This window comes from Quercus lobata, chromosome 9 (genome assembly GCF_001633185.2).
Source record: "Quercus lobata isolate SW786 chromosome 9, ValleyOak3.0 Primary Assembly, whole genome shotgun sequence".
Lineage (NCBI taxonomy): Eukaryota > Viridiplantae > Streptophyta > Magnoliopsida > Fagales > Fagaceae > Quercus > Quercus lobata.
In genome coordinates this window covers 6,008,831-6,035,747 of record NC_044912.1, presented here as the reverse complement: position 1 = coordinate 6,035,747, position 26,917 = coordinate 6,008,831, and the positions used below count along the sequence as shown (strand labels likewise).

The 26,917-nt window shown below is 34.2% G+C and overlaps 2 protein-coding genes, 1 long non-coding RNA gene and 2 pseudogenes across 5 annotated transcripts; 2 read left to right on the top strand and 3 right to left on the bottom strand.

Annotated features, from left to right (window-relative positions):
* Positions 1 to 3,542: 3,542 nt before the first annotated feature.
* Positions 3,543 to 7,861, bottom strand: LOC115961122 (annotated as a pseudogene). Its single transcript, XR_004085291.1, has 2 exons — positions 7,700 to 7,861; positions 3,543 to 3,984 (listed from the first exon to the last, which is right to left on the bottom strand). The product of XR_004085291.1 is annotated as an uncharacterized LOC115961122 (transcript).
* Positions 4,935 to 5,329, bottom strand: LOC115959329. Its single transcript, XR_004084838.1, has 2 exons — positions 5,269 to 5,329; positions 4,935 to 5,132 (listed from the first exon to the last, which is right to left on the bottom strand). It is a non-coding gene; the product is annotated as an uncharacterized LOC115959329 (long non-coding RNA).
* A 6,596-nt stretch (positions 7,862 to 14,457) lies between the features above and the next one.
* LOC115959327 lies at positions 14,458 to 17,383 on the bottom strand (annotated as a pseudogene). Its single transcript, XR_004084837.1, has 4 exons — positions 17,101 to 17,383; positions 15,888 to 16,075; positions 15,632 to 15,769; positions 14,458 to 15,386 (listed from the first exon to the last, which is right to left on the bottom strand). The product of XR_004084837.1 is annotated as a probable ribonuclease P/MRP protein subunit POP5 (transcript).
* Positions 17,384 to 19,492: 2,109 nt separating this feature from the next.
* On the top strand, positions 19,493 to 22,900 carry LOC115959542. Its single transcript, XM_031077980.1, has 2 exons — positions 19,493 to 19,663; positions 20,496 to 22,900. The coding sequence occupies exon 2, from the start codon at positions 20,558 to 20,560 to the stop codon at positions 20,996 to 20,998; it is 441 nt and encodes a 146-aa protein (XP_030933840.1). The 5' UTR covers positions 19,493 to 19,663; positions 20,496 to 20,557; the 3' UTR covers positions 20,999 to 22,900.
* A 117-nt stretch (positions 22,901 to 23,017) lies between these two features.
* Positions 23,018 to 25,485, top strand: LOC115959541 (thaumatin-like protein 1). Its single transcript, XM_031077979.1, has 3 exons — positions 23,018 to 24,358; positions 24,457 to 24,721; positions 24,860 to 25,485. Exons 1-3 carry the CDS (start codon positions 23,875 to 23,877, stop codon positions 24,996 to 24,998), a joined length of 888 nt encoding a protein of 295 aa, XP_030933839.1. The 5' UTR covers positions 23,018 to 23,874; the 3' UTR covers positions 24,999 to 25,485.
* Positions 25,486 to 26,917: the final 1,432 nt, after the last annotated feature.

The window sequence follows — 26,917 nt, the reverse complement described above, 5'->3', positions numbered from 1 at the left end:
GCACACAACAGAGTTCAGTCAAGAAATGCACAGTCCCACCCTGAGGAGATTTTTAAGCAAGCCACATCTCTCTATCTCATGGAGGAATATCATAAACTTGTTAGAGACCTTATCCAACAATAGCGGACGTGATGTTTTCTGCTCCATAGTCCTTTTATACTTTTTCTGTTCTTTTTTTGTTTTTTGGTGAAAACCATATTTTCGTCCCTACATTTTCACGCGATTCCACTCTGGTCCCTATCTTTTATTTTCACCGCTTTTAGTCCCTAAAATCAAAAAGGCGATCTCATTTTTGTCCCTACCATCAATGCCCTAATGGCAAAGTCCTAGGTGGCAGACGGAACACCCTATTAGCTGACGTGGCGCTGATGCGGCACTAATGTGGCAATTAAAATATTATTTGGCATTTTTATATGCCACGTCAACATTTAAATTTTTTTTATAAAAAGCCATGTCAGACAATTTAAACCAAAAAAGAAAATAAATTAAAAAACAAAACTTTTTTTTTCTTGATTCAAATTGTTAATTTCTCCATTTAAAAAATCCATAAGAATTAAATTAGCATAAAAATTATATTTTCAAGAAACAAATGTTTTAAAAATAGAACTTGAATCTCTCTCTCGGTTCTCTTTCTATAATTTGAATCTCTCACACACTATCTCTCTCTAGGCCGGATCTCGGAGCTTCTTTCCAAGCTTCATTCATGGCTGACAACCAAGCTCAATCGCTCGCCGCTTCTCACTGGTCACTATTCGACTATTGTTGCTTGGCAGTAGTCATCTTTCTCTTAGCTCAATTCGACTAGGCCAATCTCCTTTCTCGTCAAACCCTCATCAAAGTTCGAACCCACTGCTAGGCTGTTGTGTTTGGTTGGTTTCAGAATTTTTTGGATTTGGAGAAAAACCCGGTGAGCTATCTCTTCGATGAGATCTGGGTCTCTAGATTTTTTCTCTCTAATCTAATATGGGTCTCCTTGGATTCTTTCTCTCTCTGATCTAATTTGGTTTTGCAAGTTTAGTTTTAAGTCAAATCTGTTCTTATTTCTGATTTTGTTTGCAAAAACCAGATGAACCCCAAAATTTTAAAACCCAAATAAATTGATTCATTGGTGAATAAATAGCGAATTTGTAAATTGTATGAGTGAGTATCTAGGTTTGTTTGAGACTTGTGTGACTAAGTTTGTTTAGATTTGGGTATCCTTACTCTTGTTCTGGGTTTGTTTGTGTTTTTGTTTTTATGGAGAGAACGTGGAGTTGTTTGTTTTTTTGTGTGTTTGTTTCTAAAGAAAAATTCTAGGTTTATGGGTTTGCTAGAGATTGAATTGGTTACTGGATTTATGGGTTTATTTCTTCGATTTATTTATGGTTTGGTTTGGTTTGGTTTCTTGGATTTATTTCTTGTTTTTCTGGATTTGAGTAGATTTGGTTGCTGGATTTGGATTCGGGGTTTGCTGGAGATTGGTTTATTTCATGGATTTAGGAAGAACACGAAGAACAACTTTAGTTCTTATAAAAAAATAATGAAAGTAAAAATAAATAAAATAATAAAATTTAAGTTTTGTTTTTTAATTTATTTTCTTTTTTAGTTTAAATTGTCTGACATGGCTTTTTATAAATAAAAAAAATTAAAATGCTGACGTGGCATATAAAAATGCCAAATAATATTTTAATCACCACATCAGCGCCACGTCAGCTAATAGGGTGTTTCGTCTACCACCTAGGACTTTGCCATTAGGGCATTGACGGTAGGGACAAAAACGAGATCACCTTTTTGATTTTAGGGACTAAAAGTGATGAAAATAAAAGATAAGAACCAAAGTGGGAATCGCGTGAAAATGTAGGGACTAAAATGTGGTTTTTGCCTAATTTTAAACTACAAAAACTTTCAATTTAAACAATTTATTGATGACATAGTTATTGATGATATAAGAAGAAATTGTAATCTAACAGTGAATTTGTCAAAATTCACCTCTAATAAAAAGATATTAAATAATGTTGTAGCCTTAGACTACAACCAATTTTGTAGCTAAATTTTATCCTTATTAATATAGTTCTATCTTGGATGTGGAAAAAAAAAAAAAAAGATACTTAATGACACATGGTAACAAAGGGGTGTAAGAAATACATCAATAGTAGAGTTAGCAATTTTTTTCATAAGAGGCCAAGCTATATATATTTTTCTTTACATAAAGAAAAATATTTACATCAAATAAGTCTTTACATCTTTGCAAAACAAAAAAGTAAGTCTTGACATGTCTAATAATATACAAGTAAATTTAATAAAAATAAAATATAATTAAATTACACATGGTATACATTAACTGTCTGTTTGGAAACAGTTTATCTAGTTTTTTGCTGAAAATGTGCTAAAGTATACTTATACCTTGAAAAAATTTGAAAATGTGAGAAAATGTAGGAAAAAATGAGGTTTTAAAAAGATGTACATAAAAGCTAAAAGTTATTCCCAAACACACTCTAAATACACTTCAATTTAATGAGCTATTAAATACACTTTAATTTAATGAGTTATGTATGACATAAAGAGTTAGTAGAGTAAATAAAAATGCATTACAACTATATAAATACATTACATGTTTTTATTACCAAAAATACAAGAGGATGAAGGATTTTTGAAAAGTCAAAGGTGCCATGAATACATTGAACATGAAGAAAAAAAAAGTTATAAAAATGAAATGAACATATTACCAAAAATTAAAGGGAATAATTTGTAATTTAATTATTGAACAAAGCTAAAAAATAAAATTTTAAACTTAGATAAGATAGTGTATATCTCTATGAGAGAGAGACAGACAGGGACTGATCTATATATTGACTAGGGGGGGGGGGGGCAATGGCACCCCCTAAATTTAAAAAAAATATATATATATATCAGTATATTAATAGGTACTAATTTTTGCAATTTTGTTCAATTAAATTACATCTTGCCCCCCCCCCCCCCCAACAATGCCATCAATTCTTTTAAGACTAATGTTACAGTCACACACTTTTTTACAACATTTTTACAAACTATTGAGATGACAAATTCTTATTGATTCGCACACTTGCATCATTTTTTACTTATCAATAATCACTCACCATATTAGCAATTTGTAAAAAGTTTGTAGTTTTAGCATTTTACACCTTTTAAAGGCCATAAAAATTAATAGATTAAATCTAAAACAAAATATACAAGTCCAAAAAAATTAGCCCAACAACAAAAAATACCCATAATAAAGCTAAAAAAAATTAAGCCCAATCAATCTATTTTACCCAAAACAAACAACTTAGTCATTTAAAAAGTTTTAAACAAAAATCCTTATTGATAAAGTAGTAGAGTCAAAGGCCAAAGCTGCCGCACACAGCTAGTAGCAGAGTCGTCCCTTAACTCCAAGTTCTGGCTTTGTCTCTAAAGAAGAGAGAGAGAATGAAAATGAAATTCACGTGAAATTGTAAGTTCATTACAATATGCTTTTTCAAGATTATATTACAAGCTAAAAGAAGTTGATGTGCAACTTAATTCAACCAGGGTTGAATATGAGTAGCTCATGTCTTATTCAGCCAAAAAAAAAAAGAGTAGTGGTCATCAAATGTGAAGTCCAGGAAATAAAGCAAGATGACAAGGACGAAGCAGGACAAGCACATAGGGATGGGACCAAAGATCCACAAAAACAAAGGAAAGGAGAAGTAGAAGGCACGCAATCCTAAAGACCAGAAATAGCTCCCCTTAATCACTGTCTTGGCAACATAAGCGTTGTGGTGTTCATGGGGAACAATAGTGATGAGGAAACTTGCATGGCTGTAGTACCTCATAGACTGCACGCTGAAAAGTAAAGTAACTAAGAAGCACACCAATATCCTGGTTGCCAATACTCATCAAAACAGCAATGACTGAACTAAGCATTGTTGCTATGGAAGCTAATCGGATCGATGCCATTAAATTGTTTCGCAGTGTTTGTATGGCAAGAATACCATTCTTGGACACATCCTGCACAACCAGCAATTTTTGTATATACACATTTTATCATCATGCATGAAATTTAATTTGCTACACTTTGGGATTCATTTGAATTAATTCCATTATCATCATGACATGCAGGTAACAATAAAAAAATTAAATTTTTCAGAGGTTGGTCTACTAATTTTTAGGCCACAGAAGTCAAATGATCTATGAGGTCTTGACTTTGAATCACTACAAAACACACGGGTCTTAGGCTACGTTTTTTTAAGCCGCGTTTGCAAAAATGCAGCTACAGACAAGCTAAAGCCGCATTTTTAAAAAACGCAGCTTAATGTTTGCAACAAAGGCCGCGTGTTAAACATGCGGCCATAGAACGCGTCTAAAGCCGCGTTTTATTTAGCTATGGCCGCATTTTTGGGGGTGGTGCTATGGCCGCCTTTAAAACACGCAGCCATAGGACTTGTGTATTTTTTTTTTTATTCTTAACTATGGCCGCGTTTAAAAAAACATGGCTCTAGCTTGCCTAAAGCCGCGTTTTATAGATGTGGCTTTAAATTTAGTTTGAAGCCGCATGTTTAAAACGCGGCTTTGGTTTAGGATGGGGCTGCGTTTCTTAAACGTGGCTTCAGGTTTTACCTATAGCCGCAAGTTAAAAACACGGCTTTAGGCTTTGTATAAATAGCATAGTTATGGACAAACCCTAGCTTTCTATTTCTTTTCTTTCTTCTCTTGTTCTCAATCTCCTAAGTGGTGGAGCCAGAATTTAAGTTCAGGGGGGAAAAATTTATAAGCAATGCATACAGGCACAAACACAAAAAATAACATTAGTATATTTGCTATACTGTATTTTTCTATTATGAATTCATTTACACATGAATAATTTTTAATTAAAAATTCCATTTACAATTCTCATAAAAGAATTTAGTAGTTGGAAAACTCAAGTACAACTCATATGAATATGATATGGGACGGGCTCCTCTCCCGTTTGTCATTCTCCAGTTCTCTCCCGTTTTAATATGGATGAATGCCACGTGGAAACAAAACAATCCAAAGGCCAAAAAATAAACCATGAAATTCTTTCTCTTCTTTCTCCATTCTTCAGTTACTTTCACCTGTTCTCTCTCTCTCTCTTTCTCCTCTTTTTCCTCTTTCTCTAACGGACCAAACCTGGGCATCTTAAGCATCAAAACAAAAGGGACAGAGGATGTGAGTTCTGTGCAACCCAAAGGAAAAAAAAAAAAAAAAAAACCACGAAACAAATCCAATTTTTTATTTGATAATTTTTCATATAAAGTTGAGTTGAGTCGGCACCAAGATCAGAGCTTGCTGGCTGGAGAAAATCGGTGCTTGAGGAGACCAAAAAGGAGTTAAAGATCTTTATTCTCTCAGGGGAAACCAAGAAAATACTGTTGTGTAAGGTGGGTGTGAGATTACCATCCTTACCTTATACCCAACCTTCTATTGGGAGGAACCCAATCTGACCACTCTTGCCAAGAATGATAAAATCCCAAGCACAGCACTCACATCCTCTATTCTTTTTGTTTTGATGCCTCTGATAGTCTGATGCTCAGGTTTGGTCCGTTTGAAAAGAGAGATAAAAGAGAGAAAAGAGGTGAAGTGATTGAGGGAGAGGCGAAACAAGAGAGAATTATGTGGCTTATTTTTTGGCCTTTGGATTGTTTTGTTTCCACGTGGCATTCATCCATATTAAAACGGGAGAGAACTGGAGAATGACAAACGAGAGAGGAGCCCGTCCCATATGATATTGTAATATTTTAAAAATGAAATTGTGAACTTACATACACTTGAAAATTCAAAGTTTAACATGAAAACAATATTGAGCTTAAGAATTTATTATATAATTATCTTTACATTTTATTGCTTACACAAATTTTATTAGTGAAGAATGAATTACTACATTAGAAATTTGTGATTCTTTTATCATTTTTATCAGGTAATAATAATAATATTATTTTTAATCTTTTCGATTAAAACTTGTGTTTCTTTTTTCTTTTCTTTTTTTTTTTTTTTTTTTTTTTTTTTTTTTTTTTTTTTTTTTGAGAACAGGTTAGAAAAAACTTGTGTTTCTTAATAGTTCTTTTATTTTATCTGTTTATATATATATATATTTTGAGCTTTACATTGATAGATTATCAATGATTTTATTTTTCTTCCATATTTAATGAAGTTTCCATTAAAAAAAAAACAACATTCCAATGATTATTTTATAAATGAAAAAGAAATACATAGAGCATACCCATGCATGAAACAGAACAAGAAAATAAATGGATATAAAAATTAAGATGGGCCAGCCATATGGAGGGGAGGGAACAAATTGATAAAAGGACAAAAACCTTTAAACTCACACAACAATAATTATGCTTGAGCTCTATTTCCTCATATTCCTGTTATTTAGTGTAGAGTGTAGGCATATGATGGGAGGTAGCAAACTCATGACACATAAGTAAATCTCTTAAAAAAATTTGGGCGGGCCAAGGGGGTAATTGCCCCCACTCAACCCCCCCTGGCTCCAACCTTGAGTCCTAACTTATAGTACTATGGATCGATCATTCCCTTGTGTGTAACGGGAACTACACGCCAGTGCTCTAATAATTCATTTGGATAGAGGAAAAGAAGGGGGAATAGAATAGAGTTGGCCAGAAAATAGCATATTTCTAGCCAACTCTGCTCCACTCCCCCTCAATAGGAATGGCAACGGGTCAGGTTCGGGCTGGGTTTCTATATGCCCGAAGAAACCCGAACCCGCCCCGTTTAATAAACGGGTTTTTTTTTCTGCGCTCCATACCCGCCCCATCGGGCCCCACCCAGCCCATGCCACTTTAGGGCTCAATCAAAAAAAAAAAAGGTTGCCTGAAGCCCTAAACCTCCACAAACCTAGATCAGAAATCTCAAAAAAAAAAACCCCCAAGATCATGTTCATCAATCTAGATCAAAATCACAAACACAAATTCACAAACACAAACTCACAGATTTGAGAGAGGACATGAACCCCAAAAAAAAAAAAAAAATGAACCCAAAAAAAAAAATGAAGAACTCGGTCCACCAAGGCTCTATCTCCGATCTCGAACTCTTGCTTGACCTCTCTCTATCCCAAACCACCAAGATCTCTGATGATCAGCGGTGGTTTCAGCCATCAATGTCACGGCCTAAACCTTGCACATCTCTCTCCAATCTAACCTCCGTGCTTCTCCTTGGCAAATATCAACCACCACGTGATGAGAGTGAAGGTGAGGGTGGGTCAGTGAGTGAATGACAGTGTGGGTGAGGGTGATTGGGTGAGACCGTGTGGCTTGGCTTGAGAGAAAATGAGGTGAGAGCACTGAGAGACATCAGAGCTTCAGGGAGGGAGAGGCAGCTTGAGTTAAGAGAGGTTCAAAGAAATGAAAATAGGGTTAGGGACTTAGGGTTTGCTATAAGTGAAATATATATAGGTAGGTATTTTAGTAATTTTATTTTAAGTTTAAACGAGTCGGGTCGAGTCTGGGTTCGGACCGGGTTTTTTCCAAAATCCGGACCCGGCCCTATTTTTAATCGAATTGGGTAAAATCCGACCCATTAGGGTCGGGCCGGGCCGGGTACCCGTAGGTCGGGCTTGGATTGCCATCCCTACCTCTCAATGCAAACAGGCCCTAAGAGTCTAAAGGCTCACATTAATACAAAGAATGCCACAAAGAAAAAGAAAAAAAGGATAAATTCCATCATGGTAAAGGAAAAGAATTACTGCCATCATAGCACGGACCTAGAAGCCACGATGGACAGTGTTGATGTGGATGACAGTCTTGTTAGGGTAATTTATGATTTGATAGAGAAGCCACAAGTGGTATGACACCATTGCAAGAAGGCCTAATGGAACTAGAATGTAATCAAGCACTTTTTTCTCCATTAGCATAAAGCCTTAGTACTATTGTATCAAATCATGGAATCGATTCCTTTTTTTTTTTTTTTCTGTATAACCCTTTTGTTTGTTCTCTAAGATTTGAGATGAAAGACAGAGAGACTGAGTGAAGAAATATGTAGTAGCAAGAAGATACAGTTGCTGAATAGAAAGGAAGAAAAGAGAGAGAGAGAGATGAATTTGATTCTCCTTGGTAGTGAGACACTATTGTAGCAATAAGATTTAGACGAAAAGCACATTTTGGTCCCTATATTTTCGCATGATTCTTACTTTGGTCCCTAAATTTTATTTTTACCGCTTTTAGTCCCTGTTTAGAAAAACGCCTTCTGTTTTAGTCCTTTCCGTCAGTGCCGTTAGGGCACTGACCTACGTGGCAAACGGAATTATTAAAATAATAATAAAAAATTTTATTTTGTCATTAAAAAATGCCAAGTCAGCATTTAAATTTAAAAAAATAATTTATTAAATTTAACTAAATAAAAAAATAAAAAACAGTAATAAAAATAAAAAATCACATTAATTGAGATTGAAGTGTGTCTTGAGCAAGAACAACAAGAACACATACTCAAACCCAGAAATTAAAATTCAAAAATTAATATTTTCAAAATCATCATTTTCTCAACCCAGCAAAATCATCAAATCCTAAAACTCCAAACTACCAAATCAATCCAAAAATACCTCACAACCAATCCAAAAATATTCTGCAAAAATATTCTCCAACTGCTTCTGCGCCCAAAATGGTCAGCACCCCAACCGCAAACCCAACAACGAACACCATCAACCATAGAAACGGCACCATCATTTTCAACAAATTTGGTTGCCCACTGCCACTTCCACTTTTTGATCAACAATTTTTTTGGAAAAAAAAAATAAATAAATAAATTATTCTAGATGAGAAGAGAATTGAGAGGATAAGATAAAAAAGGTGAAATCAATAAATAATAATTAATCAACGATTTAATGGGGGTATTGAATTTTTCTAATTAGGAATCAGGTGTTGATGCTTCTACAAACTGCAATAGATTTTTATTCTCTTCTTCTTCCTCTTCTTCTTCTTCTTCTTCTTCTACGGAGAAATAGAGAGACAGAGACAAACAGACACGCAGAGAGAGAAAAGAAAACGCGTCTGCCTGGGAAAGGACTTGACTATTGGTGTTGGGAGTTCAAAAGATTTTTTATGAGAGGAATCTTAATCTTATTATTAACTCATAATAAGACCAACCATCGTTTATTGTCAGTATTGGATTCTCTCCGGAGTTCGCTCCGTCTTCTCCTCCACACCATCTCCAAACTTTCATGTGTATGTGATGATTTTGAAAATTTTAATTTTTGAATTTTAATTTCTGGATTTGAGTATGTGTTCTTGTTGTTCTTGTTCAAGACACACTTCAATCTTAATTAATGTGATTTTTTATTTTTATTTCTGTTTTTTATTTTTTTATTTAGTTAAATTTAATAAATTATTTTTTAAAATTTAAATGCTGACTTGACATTTTTTAGTGACAAAATAAAATTTTTTATTATTATTTTAATAATTCCGTTTGCCACATAGGTCAGTGCCCTAATGGCACTGACGGAAAGGACTAAAACAGAAGGCATTTTTCTAAACAGGGACTAAAAGCGGTAAAAATAAAATTTAGGGACCAAAGTAGAAATCGTGCGAAAATGTAGGGACCAAAATGTGCTTTTCGCCTAAGATTTACTAGCAAGACAATAAACGCAATGAATGAATAAATGGATAATTAAACACCTCATTACTAGAGAAAATTTATAACCAATAGATTAAAGTTGGACAATCTATCTATAAAGAATATAATATGTTATAAAGAGAATAAATTCTATAAGGGTGTGCTGTAAAACCTAAATTTTACAGCCACCAATCCCAATATATTAAAAAATAGGCACAATCACCCACAATTAATTTTAATACCCATATGAAAATCTAACCCAATTGGAAATTTATTGAGATATTATTAGGTGTAATAGGATATATTGAAATTTAAGTAAAAAAACTGATGTGACAATCTCTTGGATGATGTAAAATATGAGTCTTACACTCATCCTTACCAAATTTAGACTATATTATAAAAGTTGGATCCTTACAAGTGGATACACAAAATTGCGACATGTGTCCCTTTGCGAAAGCCTTTAACAAGACGTGTCATTTTTTAGAGTGATGTTAACAAGAAATTATTAGGTCCACTGAGAGAATTGCTGGGGTAGTCCTCCTAATCCTTCTAACCAATAAAAAGCTACTAGTTATGCAAATGTGATATCACCTAGTGGTTTATTATTTTTAATTCTTCTACTGATTAGAAATCTAACTCACACATTTATATAAGTGATATTATTTCATTGGTTGGGAGGACCACTTAGTAGTCCTCTCGATGGACCTAATAATTTCTCAATGTTAACATACAATGCCATATAGCAAATAATGATTTATACACATCATAATGTCACCTTAAATACTCCTAATTAAATTACAGTTATACATATTTGGCATTTGAAAAGCTTATTAATTAAATATTTGTATTTAATTCAAGAGTAAATGGGTTTCCTTAAATTAAACCAATCATTTAACCTTCTTTAATTAAAAAAAAATACTAAATATGTTAAGTTTTATGCTTCTCCCCATAAACCTATAAAAAAAATTATACCAAAAATGGATGTTTTTTTATTTAACTTCTTTTCATTACATGGTTTTATTTTATTTTATATTTTTTTTGGGAGAATTCATTACATGGTTTTTAAACTATACATATATAACAAGAAATTAAAAGATTAGTTCAAGTTACACCTCCTTTACAAGAGTTATACCTATTTAAGGCCATTGATTTCATTTAGATCTAAGAGTAAAAAACATTCATAATAATGTAATTAATGTTCTCTAGAAATTAATAAATTAGGCATTAACTCTTATTATCAAAGGTCAAAAAAAAAAAAAAAAAAACAGCATTAACTCTTTAGAGTCTAGTCTCCTCACGTTATCATCTTCTTCCTCTCATCCTCTCATCCTCTCTCACATCATTTAAGCTGATAATTCTTCAGAAGATTGTGTATTTGAGAAAGGGTAATTAGGAAATATTAAGACCAAGGCAATGTTGTGTCAGATTTTTTTACAAAAAAAGGTACTGGATTCTTTTCTATACACGAATAGAAAGGCCCTGCCCATAGGAACATCTTAAAATTGGAGTGACGAAATACTAAGTATTAGAAAAGATGTGGAAGCTTTTTAAAAATATTTAAGGTTCAAATTTTTAAGAAGATGTGAAACATTTATAAATCTTTCACAATCAAATACGTAAGAATCATACTAAGGAATTTCCTTTTCACATATGGCTGGGCTCTGCCCCAATCTTTTTACTCAGTATACGTTTTGTTTCTTTTAGTTATTAATACAAATTCTTTCTTTTATGTCCAAAAAAATAAAGGAATAGTACTTCTGCACAATTGCTGCATAATGAGTTATGTGTCCAAAAAAAAAGATAATATGTGTTCAAGGGTCTACATAATCATATGCATTGCATATGTTACTTTCTTTTTGCAGCTATATAACTCATTATACAGCAATTGCTGCATACTAGTATGCAGCACAACGGCAAAACATTTCCCATAAATTAATTAGGAAGAGAGAGAAAGTAGAAAAATTAATTTGGTTAGTTGGTGTGACAAATAGTAAATATCTACAGCCTAAAAAAAGTGCAACTCTTGTAAAGTTACCCCAGATGTAAGTTGAACTCACTAATATATATGTGGCATTTTCTTAACCTTTAATTACTAAGATTCTTTTATCAAGGGTGTGGATGACTTTTAGGATTCCCCACCAACCACAATTATTACTCAAATATTTATATTTAATTGAAGAGTAATTGGGTTTCCTTAAATTAATTCAATTATTTAACTTTCTTTAGTTAAAAAAATGACATTAAACATGTTAAGTTTTATGTTTCTCCCCCCATAAACCTATAAAAAAAATAATGCCAAAAGTGGGGATTTTATTATTTAACTTTTTTTCATTACATGGTTTTAAAGTTTAAACTATACATATATAACAAGAAATTAATGTATATAAAACATTTTCTAGATGATTTTTAAACTATACATATAAAACAAGAAATTAATGTATATAAGACATTTTCCTAATATTTAGCTCTTGAGATTTTTCAAAAATGAGCATTTTCTTATCCTTTAACTATTGAGATTCTACGACATTTCTGTCCCCAAAAAAAAAAAAAAAAAAAAAAAAAAAAAAAAAAACTATTGAGATTCTTTTATCAAGGTTGGGTGCCTTTTAGGATTCCCCACCACCCACAATTATTAGATTAGCATTTTTTTAAAACAATTTTTATATAAATAAATATACCAATTTTGAAGTATAAAGCCAAATGGTATTCTTGCAGTTGAAGATCAACACCTTTTTCATATCCTCAATTTCTCTAGCACTCAAATGTTATGTGAGGTTGCCATGAGAACCAAAAATGATGGAAGCTATACGATTTCTATTTGTGTTAAGGAGGAGAGCACTTTTTTTTTTCTTTTTTCCTTTTTCTTTTTTTTTTGTTTTTGTGAGGGAAAGGAGGAGAGCAAGTTGATAAAACTATACGACTATGAGTTTGTGGAACTAAATTAAAAGGAAAGACATTGTACATTTTGTGAGTTTTGTTTAATTCTTTTAAATTTTTGTATACCCTCTTTATCTATGGTTAAATAAAAGATCTGGAGTTCAATCCCCACCTATACCAAAAACTGATTAATGTTTTGGTCTAATGACAAAGAATTATCATCAGAAGTGGACGCCATAGGCTGAAACCCTCTCCCAAAAAAAAAAAATCTTAGGGAAGAAATGAGATTAAGTATATTTATGATTGAAATATTACATTTGCAAGCTAGTTTAAGTTTAAACAATATCACAACATAGAAATGATTTAAGGAAATATCTTTATTCGTAAGTTGTAACCATTGAACATGTAAATGCAGATATTGCCATTTTTTTTTTTTTTTTGTATAGAAGATGCTTTTGAGAATCAAAACCGAGCACATTTATTAATTATCAGGAAAATCTAAAATGACAAACCGATAAATATCAGATAGAACATGCTCCATCCAAACTAATAAAGGAAATGAAACTATTGCTCTCCTAGCCAATGCATGGGCCACACAATTACCCTGCCGCCTAGTACAAGAGAAAGAGAAAATACTAAGTGAACCAATAATAGACATGATGTCTTTGACAATCTGACCGATGGATGACTGACCATAATCTACTGACCTCAAAGCTCTACACACTAACTCCGAGTCTCCCTCAAATTCCGAACTTGTAATACCGAACTCTACAATGAATTTCGCAGCCCTTCTTGCAGCCAAGGCTTCCAGCACTTCCACCAAGCCCGAGTACAGAATCTTCTCGGCAAGAGCAGCAACTACCTCTCCCTTTACATTTCGAACCACCACCCCTATACCAGCCTCTCTCGATTCAGAGAAAACAGTCCCATCATAGTTAGTTTTATATAGCTCACCCGTAGGAGGGCACCACCGAATGTGTCCCCTAGGTGGTTTTGTAGTTGCCTTAGGAATCTTTACCTGAAACTCCGAGAGATACGACTTCGCAGCTTGTAAGATTTTGTCCGAAGCTAAACCCTTCTCGTTCAAGCCAACTTGTTCCTGTGGTTCCAAATAAACCACGCCACAACAGCAAATAGTTCGAGCCTTTCAATCCGCTGCTGACCAGAGAAATAAGCTCCTGGACATCCGGAAATTGAGGAAGCTCGATTTGGACCCAGCTGAAACAGGGGAACCAAATGTGATGAAGCTTCTCGCAATTCCAGATGGCATGGAGAGTATCTTCCTCAGCCACCAAATATAACTTTGATGTTAATAACTTTGTAAATGTGTGCATGAATTGCTTAAGTAGTCTTTTACTATTATTAATTTTGTATAGTATGTAGTTTCACCAAAATTTAAATATGTCCGTACACAAGCTTTGACATCTATGTCTATTTATTTCAGACTGAGATATAAATTTTAAATGATTTATAAACACACATAATTTTAACGTTTTTAAGTGGAGTGTATGTTACTATATTGTAAAGTGTAACTTTATTTGTTTTTACAAGGTTTTGTCTTTGTTTTTTTTTTTTTTTTTTGGGAGAAACTTATAAGATTTTGTCTACTGTTAAATAAATAAATAAAAAGATTTTGTCTTTGTAAAAAGTAAATAAAAATTATTTTTATTAAACTATACCATACATCTCATAATCAATGGCTTATAATTATTAAATGGGAATCCAGTGGTCATAAAGAATCATACATGTAATACACACAACTAGTCAATCAGTTTTATGACAAGAAAAACAAAATTTTAGAATCTTAAAGATCTAGTGTGCGTTTGTTTAGCAACGCGTTTGCGTTGAAGACGCGTCTGCGTTTTTTGGTTGGTCTCATGGCATTGTTCATGAACCAGCCAAAGCACAAAACGCATGAACAGTAATATGTGAACAGTGTTTTACCTTTTAAAAAATATTTTGTTACAGTGTTTTCAGCAATAAATTTTCAGTTTCCAGGAAATAAACAATATCCAAACAGACCCCAAATCAATAAGATAGATAGCCTCATGCCCCATAAACAGAGAAATACAGAAACAAAATCATGTTCTGTTGTTCATGTTAAATAACAAAAACAGACACAAAAACACAATTGGCTCCACAGTTCTGACAGCAACCAAACTTAATAAAGGGGGGGGAAATCTCCATTGAAACATAGAGAGTCCCCAAAACATATATTTTTTTTATATCAGTGAGTAGGATAGTAAACCAGAAAATATTTACTAACTACTCAAGCTTAATCTCCAACAAACTGAACTGAATCTCTAGCTAACTGTTAAACTGACTGAAACTAATTATCTTCACTAATCAATAATTACAACGACCAGTCATAGGCCAATATACTCTGAATAACGACACATCGTTTCTCTTTAGAAACCAAGACTAAACCTTCAATAGAAAAAGACAACTCAGCAGACAATATCCACTCCAAAGCAGCATGTCATTGAGTGGCAGAGTTTATACTCACTGAGCTTTGGTTTTAGTTGAAGGAACAACCTGTAGCTTATCCTCAACCTTAGCTTCATGTTCAGAACTAGTCTCCGTTTTCACACTGAGTAAATTGGAAGAATGACCAAGAGAAAAGCAAAGTCAAGTGGCTTTCATATTGCTTTTCTTTTTGTATTTGCCAATGGTATGTGATGTGAGGGTGGAGTACTGTGGAGGGAGGATTTAAATGGGATCGATGTATTGGCAGTGGGCTGAGAGTCTGGGATCCATTGATTAAGCCACCCCCAACCCCCTTTGATCTTAGCAATACTTTCAGTGCTCCAAAACTTTGATCTTGTCTAGACAGCTTTGCATGTGCTGAATAGCATCGATGGCGAGACAAGCCCCAAGTACAAGTTTGTACTGCTCAAATTTTAGCTCATCATACTACAAGGCTACATTTCTACAAGCCTTTATACTCCCTAGTAAAAAGAAAAAAAATGGTATTATATTCCGTTTTGATAGATGAAAAAATCTGATAAATTTTCAGAAAAAAGTTCCGTATGGCAGTACATAAAATTAGATTTGCATCCTTGATATGCTAATCATGAAGAAATATAAGTTACTTAAGTAATTCAAACTATGATAAACACACACACACACACATATATATATAAGCATTATCAGCAGGGCAATAGAGTATCCATCTCTCTGTTATTTGAATTACCACTTAGGTCCAATAAGTTAAATAGCACAGGGCAATTTCAAGTACTCCTAACCATGGTGATGGCAGACCAAACCTTTTGGTACTCTTCCCTTAAAGCTCTAATGATGCAAAGCTTTGTGGTGGGATTCACATACTTGACTACACATAAACAACAAGTTCCATGATTATTGAAGACATGACACTGTATTGAAAGTAAAATGCAAGTGTGCATAAACAAGAGAAAAGGCAAACTAATAACTGGCAATATGGTACTTACCTTGGAAGGATCCAAGTGATGAAGCAAGACCACACTCTCCAAAGTTTACAAGAATGCTGTCTTTGATCCCTTTTGAGACATTAAATTGGGTAATAATGATGGGATCATGCCCAGCAAGATCTCTATTAGGATCCAAGAAAAATTCCACAATCATGTACCTATTTTTAAATCCCACCATAATTCTCTACCTGGCATAACAATTGTAACATAACACAATTCAGCATGGAGAAGAGGAATTCTTTTGCTTTCTTTCTTTCTTTCTTTTTAAGATGAAAAAAACAAATAACCTTGTACAGACATGATGGGGAATGACTAAATTGATCGTCAATGCATAAATTGATAAAAGGAATAAATTAAAAGGAAATTTTAGAAGACAAATAAACATAACCATGATTTGGAAGTTCCACTGGTTTGGAACTTCAACAAAATAGTTATATAAGAAATGATACAGAACTTTAGCATAAGGCCTCTACAGAACTATCAAACAAACACGAAATCATATAAAAGAATTCGAAGGTTTAGTTCTACTCAAAAAATACCTGTAGCACTAAACAATCAACAGGTCAGCGAATAACTCAAAACACAAATGGGAGTAAGAAGTAAGAACAGACAGCTTGAAACTCATAACTACACCTAGATATGTAATCCAAAAAACAATAAACAAATAAACCCAAGGTGATCAAGTTAATCGGTTCTATGGTTTCACCCAAAAACTGACAGAATCTGGTCATAAACCATCAACTGAAGCTAAGGGTCCATTTGGTTAAGCGTTTTGGATGCCTAAAAGAGCATTTTTAAAACCCAAAACTCTGATTCACAACAGCAACTTCTCATAGATTTTTTTTTTTTTACAAAAGCTCAATTTAAACCCAAAACACCGTTTTGCACCAGTTTATACAAATGCACCCTAAATTCAAGCTATGGGTAAAACTGATTAGTGATTAGGGATCCCAAAAATTAGATCTGAATTCCAATATATCTCATACCAACAAACATGCTTAAAAAAATTTCATTCTAAACAAACCTATACTTCAAAAAAAGCTAATCAAACGTAATAACTCAGTTAAATAGTTACTAATATTTGCTTATCAAAATTAAAACAGTACAAAAATTCATTCAAATATCACTCAAACACAGTAGTGGCTCCAATCACAATCACAATCAAATTCACACAAAAGAAAAATAACATCCACCACTACGAAAAAAAACTTACCTTTTTGGGTTTTAAGAAATCGCTGCAAAATTTTCTCAGTAACCAAACAAAGAACTTAGAAAAAAAAAATTGCTTATCAAAACTAAAACAGTACAAAAAATCATTCAAATATCACTCAAACACAGCAGTGGCTCCAATCACAATCACAATCAAATTCACACAAAAGAAAAATTAACATCCACCACTACGAAAAACCTTGTCTTTTTGGGTTTCAAGAAATCGCTGCAAAATTTTCTCAGTAACCAAACAAAGAACTTCAAAAAAAGATTAAAGAAAAAACCAAACTCACCGAATCGAGATTTGGATCCAATTGCAACGACAAACCCTAATTCCGCACAATTAGGTGAAACGAAACGACACGTCGTTTTGAAAACCCAGAAAATTTCGGTTTGTCTCGTATTGAAATGGTGGACCCGAATCTGAGGCCCAAATCTGAAGTAAATTTTGGTCCATATTTTTATTCCATAAAACGAGGAAGAATTTAAAAATTAAAAATTAAAAAAAAAAGAAAAGAGAAAAGTAAACGTGGCCAGAAGCGTAGCGAGGAATACGGTGGGTATTCAGACGTGTCAAGTGTTGATTGGCTAATAAAAGTCTTCGTTCTCATTAACAAGTAAAGAGCGCGTTTGAACCGTTAAAAAAGGTATAAAGATAGAGAGAGAACCGTTGGGAGGACACGTGATGAAAATTTTGATTAATTTAAAGTCCGTCACAGTCGTTGCACTTGCCTATACATATTACCCACTTTTGTTTTTTTTTGTATATTTAATATATTTATTAAATAAAATTAAAAGTTAGCAGAAGAAGACCAAAAAAAAAAATTGAACTTTGAAGTGCCTTTTTCCCAATTATTGTCATTTTGGACGTATAAATATTTTTTTTTGTTATATTTTCAATTTCTGTTAATATGATAACCTTTCATGATTTTTTTTTTTTTTTTTAAACGTTGCCAAATACATAAGTTACATTTTTGTTGATAGGAAAAATACATTATGAAGAGTTAGAGCATCTCATTAAGGATCTCAAAAAATTTAGCATTTAGCATCTCAAAAATCTACTTTATTTATTTTAACAACTTATTTTACAAGACACCCGACATCAAAAGTTTTATATTTTTTACCACTCATTAATTAAAGATAGTAAGAGAGAGAGAAGAAAAGATAGTGAGAAAGAGTTGGTGAGAAGAAAAGAGGAATAGTGAGAGAAAAAAAATATTTTAATTAAAATAGTATTAAAATATTATTATATTTATAAGATTTGACACTAACATGAGCATCCGTAGCAGATGTTCCAAAAATTATGACATTTTACCACATTAAATGTCTACTTTATTATTTTACCACATCATTTTACAACATCCCATTTATCAGATGTTTTATAATTCAATTTTATACATTAAAATAATATTTACTACACATTAAAATAATATTTACTACTCATCAACACAATAAACAAACCACAAATAATATATCACATCTCTTCCGTACCGTGGCAAATTTGCCACGGTACTATTCAATGTTGCAAAAAAAAAACAATATACCACATCTACTAAATGGGCTAAAATTGGATTTGGTGTGGGATATGTGCCAAATATTTAGCATTTGGCACATATCCCACGTCTAGTGTGGGTAGTGTGCTTTTTTAGAACGAGATGCTAAAAAATAGTATTTTTAGCCTTTGAGAGTTTTAATATGAATGCTTTTAGATTACTAATGAAAATTCTTCTAGAAAAATGATTATTTAAGAAGTGATCTTTTTTTACAAATTTTACAAATGAAAACAGAACCAAAAATATTTAAAAAAAAATGTTAAAGCTATAAATTTTTTACAAATTAGTAATGTAGGGAGTGATATCAATGGTAAGTTTAAATAAAAATCCATAAAAATTTACCATAACCATTACTTATAATAAAAATAATTATGAAATAATTTGTGAATGTAGCCTTGCTCTAATATAAATGGGTCAAAAGATAAAGAATTAAGATAAAAAAAAAATATATCTCTAAGATATTTCTACCTCAAATATTATTTATAGATTAATAGAAAATTGAAAACTTTAGTCTAAGGACCAAAGTGTCTCTTTCTTGTTTTAGTCTTATTTCTATAATAAAGATAGAAAGAGAAATGTCATGTACATTGCAATTTCATGTGAATTTCATTTGCATTCTCCCCTAAAGTCATCTCTCTCTCTCTCTAACTCTCTTTTTCTGTGTGTCTCTCTCACATAGACACTGTGTCTTATCTAAGTTTTAAAGTCTGTTTTTTTTCTTTATTACTTGGACGTCAACCCCAACCCAAAACCCAACCACCATAGGAATAGTAGTCTCCTTTAATATCTATAAATACCCACCCCACCCCACTCCCATTGTTCTCACATTTTTTCCCCTTCTTCTCTTGCTACCCTTTTTCACCTTATAGCCACTGTTTAGAGAGAGAGAGAGAGAGAGAGAGAGAGAGAGGTATAGGCTCTAGTGTTTGTTTGTTTGGTTTGGTTTGGTTTGGTTTTTTCTTATATACAGGTTCGGTGGAGACTCGCCTGCTTCACTGTTGGAACGGCAACAAAGTACGTATCTTTATACATAATTCTATGTCTATGTCCATGTCTATGTCTTGGCTATTATTTTGTATACATAAGTCTATGTCTACGTCTATGTTTTTTTGTTTGTTTTTGAAATAGAAGTCCTAGCTTTTAATATGTAGCCGACAACCCATGTATCATTTTCAGTTTTTTTAATCATTATGTGTTTGTTCTTTCAATTTTTCTGAGATTTTATGTTTTTGAGAGGTAGTTTCAGTTGGTGGTAGCACAGATCTGTTGATGAAATTACTGTTACTTGATGAAAGAATGTAATTAGAAAGAAAAGGGTCCAATTTATTCATGTAGTTCTTTTTTTGAGGGGCAAAACAGGAATTTTTTTTTTTTTTTTTTTATTTTCTTGGGGAAAGATCAGCTTCTTTGAGTTGTACTGCGTTAATGCCACTAAAAATTTTCCATTTTTATACAACCCATGTGCTATTTTTCCTTGTATATACCTTTATGTAAAATTAAATGTCCTCTAGGCACAGTTTGTTTCCAAAGAGAACAGAAAAAGAATATGGATGTGTGGGGAAATATTTTTATTGTTAATTGAAAGTAGCTATCTGGTTTTCAAGTGGATATTATTTTATAATATAAGGATCTAGAATCTTAGACATTTAAGTTTATTTTATGTTTTTTCATGATTTGAATAAGAGTGTAAGATCCTGTTAGATAGATTTTAGTACTTACAGATATTTATCCGGAATAATTATAGAGGAATTCGTTTAAGAATGCCGAGAGCTAGGACATTACCATAAAGTCATCTCATTAGAGCGATGAAATTGACAAATTTTCTATGTTATGTTGGGCTCTGCAGAGCGTTTGGGACTGGAGTTTGGAATCTATAAAGTTTGAAACTTAGGAAGTCTGATTTTTGCAATGGAGGTGTGTGGCAAATCCACGGTGGTAGCAGGGCCTGCAAACGTTATTTTTCTGTCAACTATACTAGGCCGAGATGGGCCGACTGCTGTTCACAAATGCGACTGGAAATGTGAAAATGAGCGTGTTTGTGGAAATATGTACCGCTGCAAACTAACAGGACTGACTCACATATGTGACAAAAACTGTAACCAGAGAATTCTATATGATAACCATAGCTCCCTTTGCAGAGCTAGCGGGCAAATTTTCCCCCTTACACCAGTGGAGGAACAGGCTGTGAGAGGCATCCGGAGGAAGCTTGAGCCAGAGAATTCCCCTACTGATGGCTATGCCTGTAAGCGCAGACGGGATGCACAGCTTCATCCTTCTCCTTTTGAGAGGTCCTTCTCAGCTGTCAGTCCTATCTGCAGCCAAGTTGGAGATGGCATGGATATGAGCTAGATCTATTATATAACTGAAAAGACAAGTATCAATTTTCTTAATCATGTTCCTTTGAATTTTTCCCTTTCTTTTTTCTCTGGAACGATTATGGAGAATAATAGAACTTAATTCTCTTAACTAAATGGTGGACCAGATGTGTCCTTCCTGTCTGTAGGAACTCTATATATTTCTAATCTCATTTACTGCAATTTAGCTCTTTCTTAAACAGGCTCTGTTACTTGTTTATGAAACTTGAATTGAATTCTGTTTCTTTCTCAGCTGGTCTGAGATTTGAACTATGATAGTTACAGGGTACTTTTAGGTGACTTGAACCATGATTTTGATTCAACTTTACAGTGTTGATTGTAGTGGTGTACTTAATTTTGATATTTTCCCTCCCTTTCTGTGATCATTTTGGTGAATTTGCAAATTGTATTGTATAAAGGCAATTTATGTGGTCATATCATTTGTATTGTATTCGCCTATGTATGGTGACCCTTGATGGTTAATCGGTTCTTTTATACTGCTGAGCTGTACAGCACAGGTTTTTCCAGATTCTTCATATTAATGACATTTTTTTATTGTTGTCTGACATAATCTTAACTTGGTTATATGGCAGGTTTAAAAGGAATGATCCGGCTTTACTCCTGTATATTATTTTCATCTTTTTATTACTTTTTTCCTTTCCTCAGTTTGAGCTGACATGAATTTCTGAAGTAATTTTTAGTTTTGCAGGTTTCAAGTCCACTATACATAAGAGTTTGAAAATGCCTGTTGTTTTTATGAATCAATTTTATCTGTTTTACAATTTCTCCAACTGGTAATAAGAATTTCTGATATATGATTTTATTTCTTTCCTATGTAGGTGTCCTTTTCATGGAGATAAAGCTCTTTTCTTGGTGGAGACGGGGGATGCATTTGATGATGCTGGTGAACTGAAGAACAGTATCCTTCCTGTTCATTTCAAACTTGTGGGTTGTTCGAGGGACTATATAATAGAAACATAGGTCAGCCTGCTGAATTTAATCTAAAATAATATTGCTAATGGCGTGTAGCAATATGGAAGAATTCCCAGTGATTAACAATTCCCTTAGTCATGCTCTTTGTACATCCTTGTTAGGGAAGAAAAATCAGAAGACCTTATGCTCATCTATCCATAAACTTGTTTTTTTTTGTGATATCATCCTTTTTGATGGTTAGTTTTCTCCTGGTTTGCTGACTATTGTAAGCCATACTTAGTGGTAACTTTGACAAGCTACAGCCTTTGTTGTATCTTTTCTTTGGATTATGTGGGATCAAGGATGTATTTTGTCATTACCTTACCCATCTATGGTCACCGGTATGACCATGGCTCCAACAAAACGGGTTTGATCTAGCCCAAGTATATTCTCTGATAATTGTTGAGGTTTACATCCTGTCCTATCCTTCATCCTCCTGGTTAGCCACAACCTCTAGTATGGCAGATCAGAAGGCTATTGTGGTAGGAAGTCCTCTGCTCAGGAACTATATGATTTGTTGATCAAATTGCTGGTATGGATAAATTTTGTGGCTGACTTTTCTTGAAGTTTTATTGGGAGTTGGCTGGCAAAGGGAGGTCTTTATAGCTGATAAGCTTAAGAGAAAACAATTGTTAATGGAAGCATTGGAACCTTGTGAACCGGGCTGAAGGCAATTTTAATTTCCAACCAGCGGTATCTACCATGGTATTTGGTCCCTAAGCTATTTCTGTTTAAGCCCTGTTAAATCTACAGCTACTTGCCTGTAAGATATCACAAGGCCTAAAATGGTGGAAAAGTGCTTCCCTGTTTGTAAATTTTGTTCAATTTTTGTAGGAAATAGCAAATCCTTACTTGTCCAAAGATTGTTCTGTAAAATTGTGTTTTAGACAGTTTTGTTTGCATCAAATTAGTTTGTTAATTTCTATTGATGCATTGAATTATTGGTCTACTTCTGTCTGTCCCCTGCTGCTTGTTCTTTTTATTATGGATGGATTAATTGATCCAGATGGTACTGTCTTCATAATACCATTTATCAAAGCTGTTACAAATATTAAGGGAGTGCTTGTTAAATTCTATGGAGAGTGGATCTGATAACTTCCTGTACTGGGAACAGTAGATCCAATTGCAAGGATAAGTGGTCAGGTGACTCAGGTGATATGCACTTGACACAGTTTCTTACAGCAAAAAGATCTTTAAAGAGGCTGGTTACATGCTAACATTTACATGTGACCGTGTCTTTCCACTTATTGTTTATAACCTAGTACTATCATGTATAGTAAACCTAGATTGGATACTATCATGTATAGTGAAACTAGATTGGATACTTTCCTCCAATCTTAGGAGTTATTAAGAGGATAGAAAGTGATTTACTTACTTTTTAAAGCAAATTCTTCTTTTGGGTCTGCAAAATAATATTGTTTCTTTGAAAAGATTAAATTAGAATTGATTGTCTGGTTAAATAATGTATTTCTCCAACATGAAGAATCAGAGGTCACTTTTTTCAGGTGCATTCTATCCATAATATTGCATTTTTCGAATCTGAACCGCGCAATTGATTCGTCAAAAGGAAACCTATGAGATTCTCTGATCAGAGAGATCTCATTTGGCTTTCATCGTGTATAATGTGTCACCAAACAATTGCGAAAGAAAGGAATTGCTTCTTAATGAGGCCATCCAATATAAAAGCAATTCTAAACCCAAAAAGATCATCTTGTGGCTGAGAATTTCATCAAAGCAACGTAACCCTTTGGTTTTGTATTGTCATTACACACAATTTATCCCCTCCTCACAGATTCTTTTTTTTTAAGCTACAAATATCCTTCTCCATAGCTCTTCCCTCCCTCCCTCCCATTCACCTGAAGAAAGTACAACTTAAAGAACAAATCAGAATCCTCAACAATGCCAATGATGACATCCTGGGTGTTCCCTACTTGCTTTCTTGTCATGTCTTTCTTTTTCTCTTGCTCATCTTGCACATTCACAATAACAAACAACTGCCCCAACACCATATGGCCTGGAACCCTTGCGGGTGCTGGGACACCTCAACTACCATCAACTGGATTCCGGTTAGACTCAGGCCAAAGTGTCAGCATTCCAACTATTCCAGGATGGTCAGGACGACTATGGGCAAGGACCGGGTGCACATTTGACGAGTCAGGAGCTGGAACATGTCAAACAGGGGACTGTGGAGGAAGGCTGGAATGTGATGGCATGGGTGCCACTCCACCTGCATCCCTCTTTGAGATAACCCTCGGAACAGGCAATGGGTTAGATTTTTATGATGTCAGCCTTGTAGATGGCTACAATATACCGCTTATTGCCGCACCAAGGGGGGCGTCTGGAGCATGCAATGCCACAGGCTGCGCTGCAAATATCAACATGGGTAAGCTTTTAAATTACTTTTGCAAGATGATTTGGCTTCACTTATAAAATGATCAAACCTGAAACCCCCCCCCTAAATGCAACCATGAAATGAAACAGGTTGCCCAAAGGAGCTTCAAGTAGTTGGTGGAGAAGAGGAAGGAGGGGTGGTTGCATGTAGGAGTGCATGTGGGGCATTTGGCTTGGACCAGTACTGCTGCAGTGGTGAGTTTGCGAACCCAACGACATGCCAACCCTCCTCTTATTCAACCATCTTTAAGAGCGCTTGTCCAAGGGCTTATAGCTATGCTTTTGATGATGGCACAAGCACTTTTACATGCAAGGCTAATGAATATGCCATTGTTTTCTGCCCTAGCGTTAATGGGTACTGTTTCTCCCCTCAATTCTGTTAAATTCAACTGCTAAATATCATTTTTTCTATCACGGCAGCAGATATACATGAAGTGCACATGCTGCCACTCCTACCTTAGAACCTGAAATTTGAGAATAATTTGTGATGCAGAGTGAAAAAATCTGATGATCCCGTAGTTCCAATTGAAGAGCCGAGCAACGGGGAGGTAGTGAGCAAAGTTTCTTCCTCGAACATCCACCTACCCCTTCCAATGCCAATCCTTCTATTCATCTTAAACTTATTCTTCTGAGTATACTATGACTACTTCACAGCATTTGACAGCATGCCTCGATCGTAGAAGAGAACCTTAATTGTGCCTTTGAAAGAAAATATTGACTGAATCAAGCACAATGGATTGCAAGACAGCATAAATGTGAAAGCAATTAAACTAGATGATTTCTTTTGTTAAGGAATTGACAGCGCATTCTGCTGAGTGTACCAAGTGCATGGTAGCAAATACATGATTCTGTGACCTGTTGTCAAAATGTGCTTAACCATTTATTTTAATTGTATTGTGTCCGGAAATTAGACAACATAAGATAGGGATAGATTCAAGTTAAATTCAAATAAAGTACTTAAGTTGGATTCAAATAATATCATGTAGCTGATTAGGAGATTAGGATTGAATTTCATTTCAAGTTGTATTGAAATTTAAATAGGACTTGGTTCCTATTTGTTAGAATTAGATTGTGATGAGGTAATCTCTTCCTTGGTTATATATGTACATGGAAGGCATTAATGAGAATTATGTAGGGAATTTAACCAAAAATCCCAACCTGTGAGAAACAAAATAAATAGAGAAAATACACGCCAAAGAAAAGAATCACACGTACAAGACAATATTTACGTGGTTCGGCAATTTGCCTATGTCCACAGAGTTGCAGAGATTTCACTATTATCAGGGAAAATACAATAGTGCACAAGAACACTCTCAAGAAACCCAAATCCCAATTACACCCTAGCACTCTCTCACAGAAAAAATAAGTATAGAAACTGACTGCCTCTCTTTTCTCTATTTTCTTTCACGCGGCTGCTAACTAGGTTAATTGGAATTACTCCTTTTTTTTTTTTAATCTCACGGCTACACATACTTGTCAAAACCTAATATATATATATATATATATATATATATATATATGTCAAAGTCAGCTAAAAGGTGGGTTACTATTCCAAATAGGATTTGGTCAAATAAGGTGGGCTTGTGGCAATTCAAGCCACACACGGGCCCACTTCAACAAATCTCCACCTTGGCTTGAATTGATCAAGCTACACGAGCAAACTCCTCAATCAGCTCCACCTTAGCCCTTAAGGGCTCACAAGCTGCAAACATCATCCACAATCCTCCATAACACAATCCTTCATCCTGCAACTCATCCTCCTGTCCTCAAGCTAGAAGACTAATTGAAGCTGCGCACAGCTTCAACTTCTCAATAGTGACACCCTTAGTCAACATGTCTGTCGGGTTCTCAAATCCACAAATCTTCTCAAGTATTACCAGCTTATCTTCAACAAGGTAACGGATAAAGTGATATTTTGTCTGTATGTGTTTCGACTTTGAATGAAAAGCCAAATTTTTGGTAAGAAAGATTGTACTCTGACTGTCACTGTGTAGAATGCCCATCTCCTGCTTCTTACCCAATTCATCTAAGAAACCATGTAGCCAAATCATCTCCTTTCCAGCTTCAGTTGCTGCAACATACTCAGCTTCTATAGTAGACAAAGTGACAATCTTTTGCAGATTTGAAACCCATGATATAGCTGTACCACCCAGAGTGAAAACAAACCCTGTAGTACTCTTTCTACTATCAATATCACCAGCAAAATCAGCATCTACATAACCCTACAGTTTCAAACTTGCACCTGTGAAACAAAGACATGTATCTGATGAGCCCTTCAGATATTTCAGAATCCACTTGACTGCCTCCCAATGCTGCTTTCCAGGCCTACTCATGAATCTGCTCACAACTCCCACTACATGTGCAATGTCTGGCCTTGTACACACCATAGCATACATTAAGCTTCCAATAGCTGAAGCATAGGGCACCTTGCTCATATGGTCCCTTTCTGCTTCTGTCTTCGGTGATTGCTCTTTGCTTAGTTTGAAATGATTACCCAAGGGTGTGCTCACTGGTTTAGCTTCATTCATGTTGAACCTGCTGAGAACTTTCT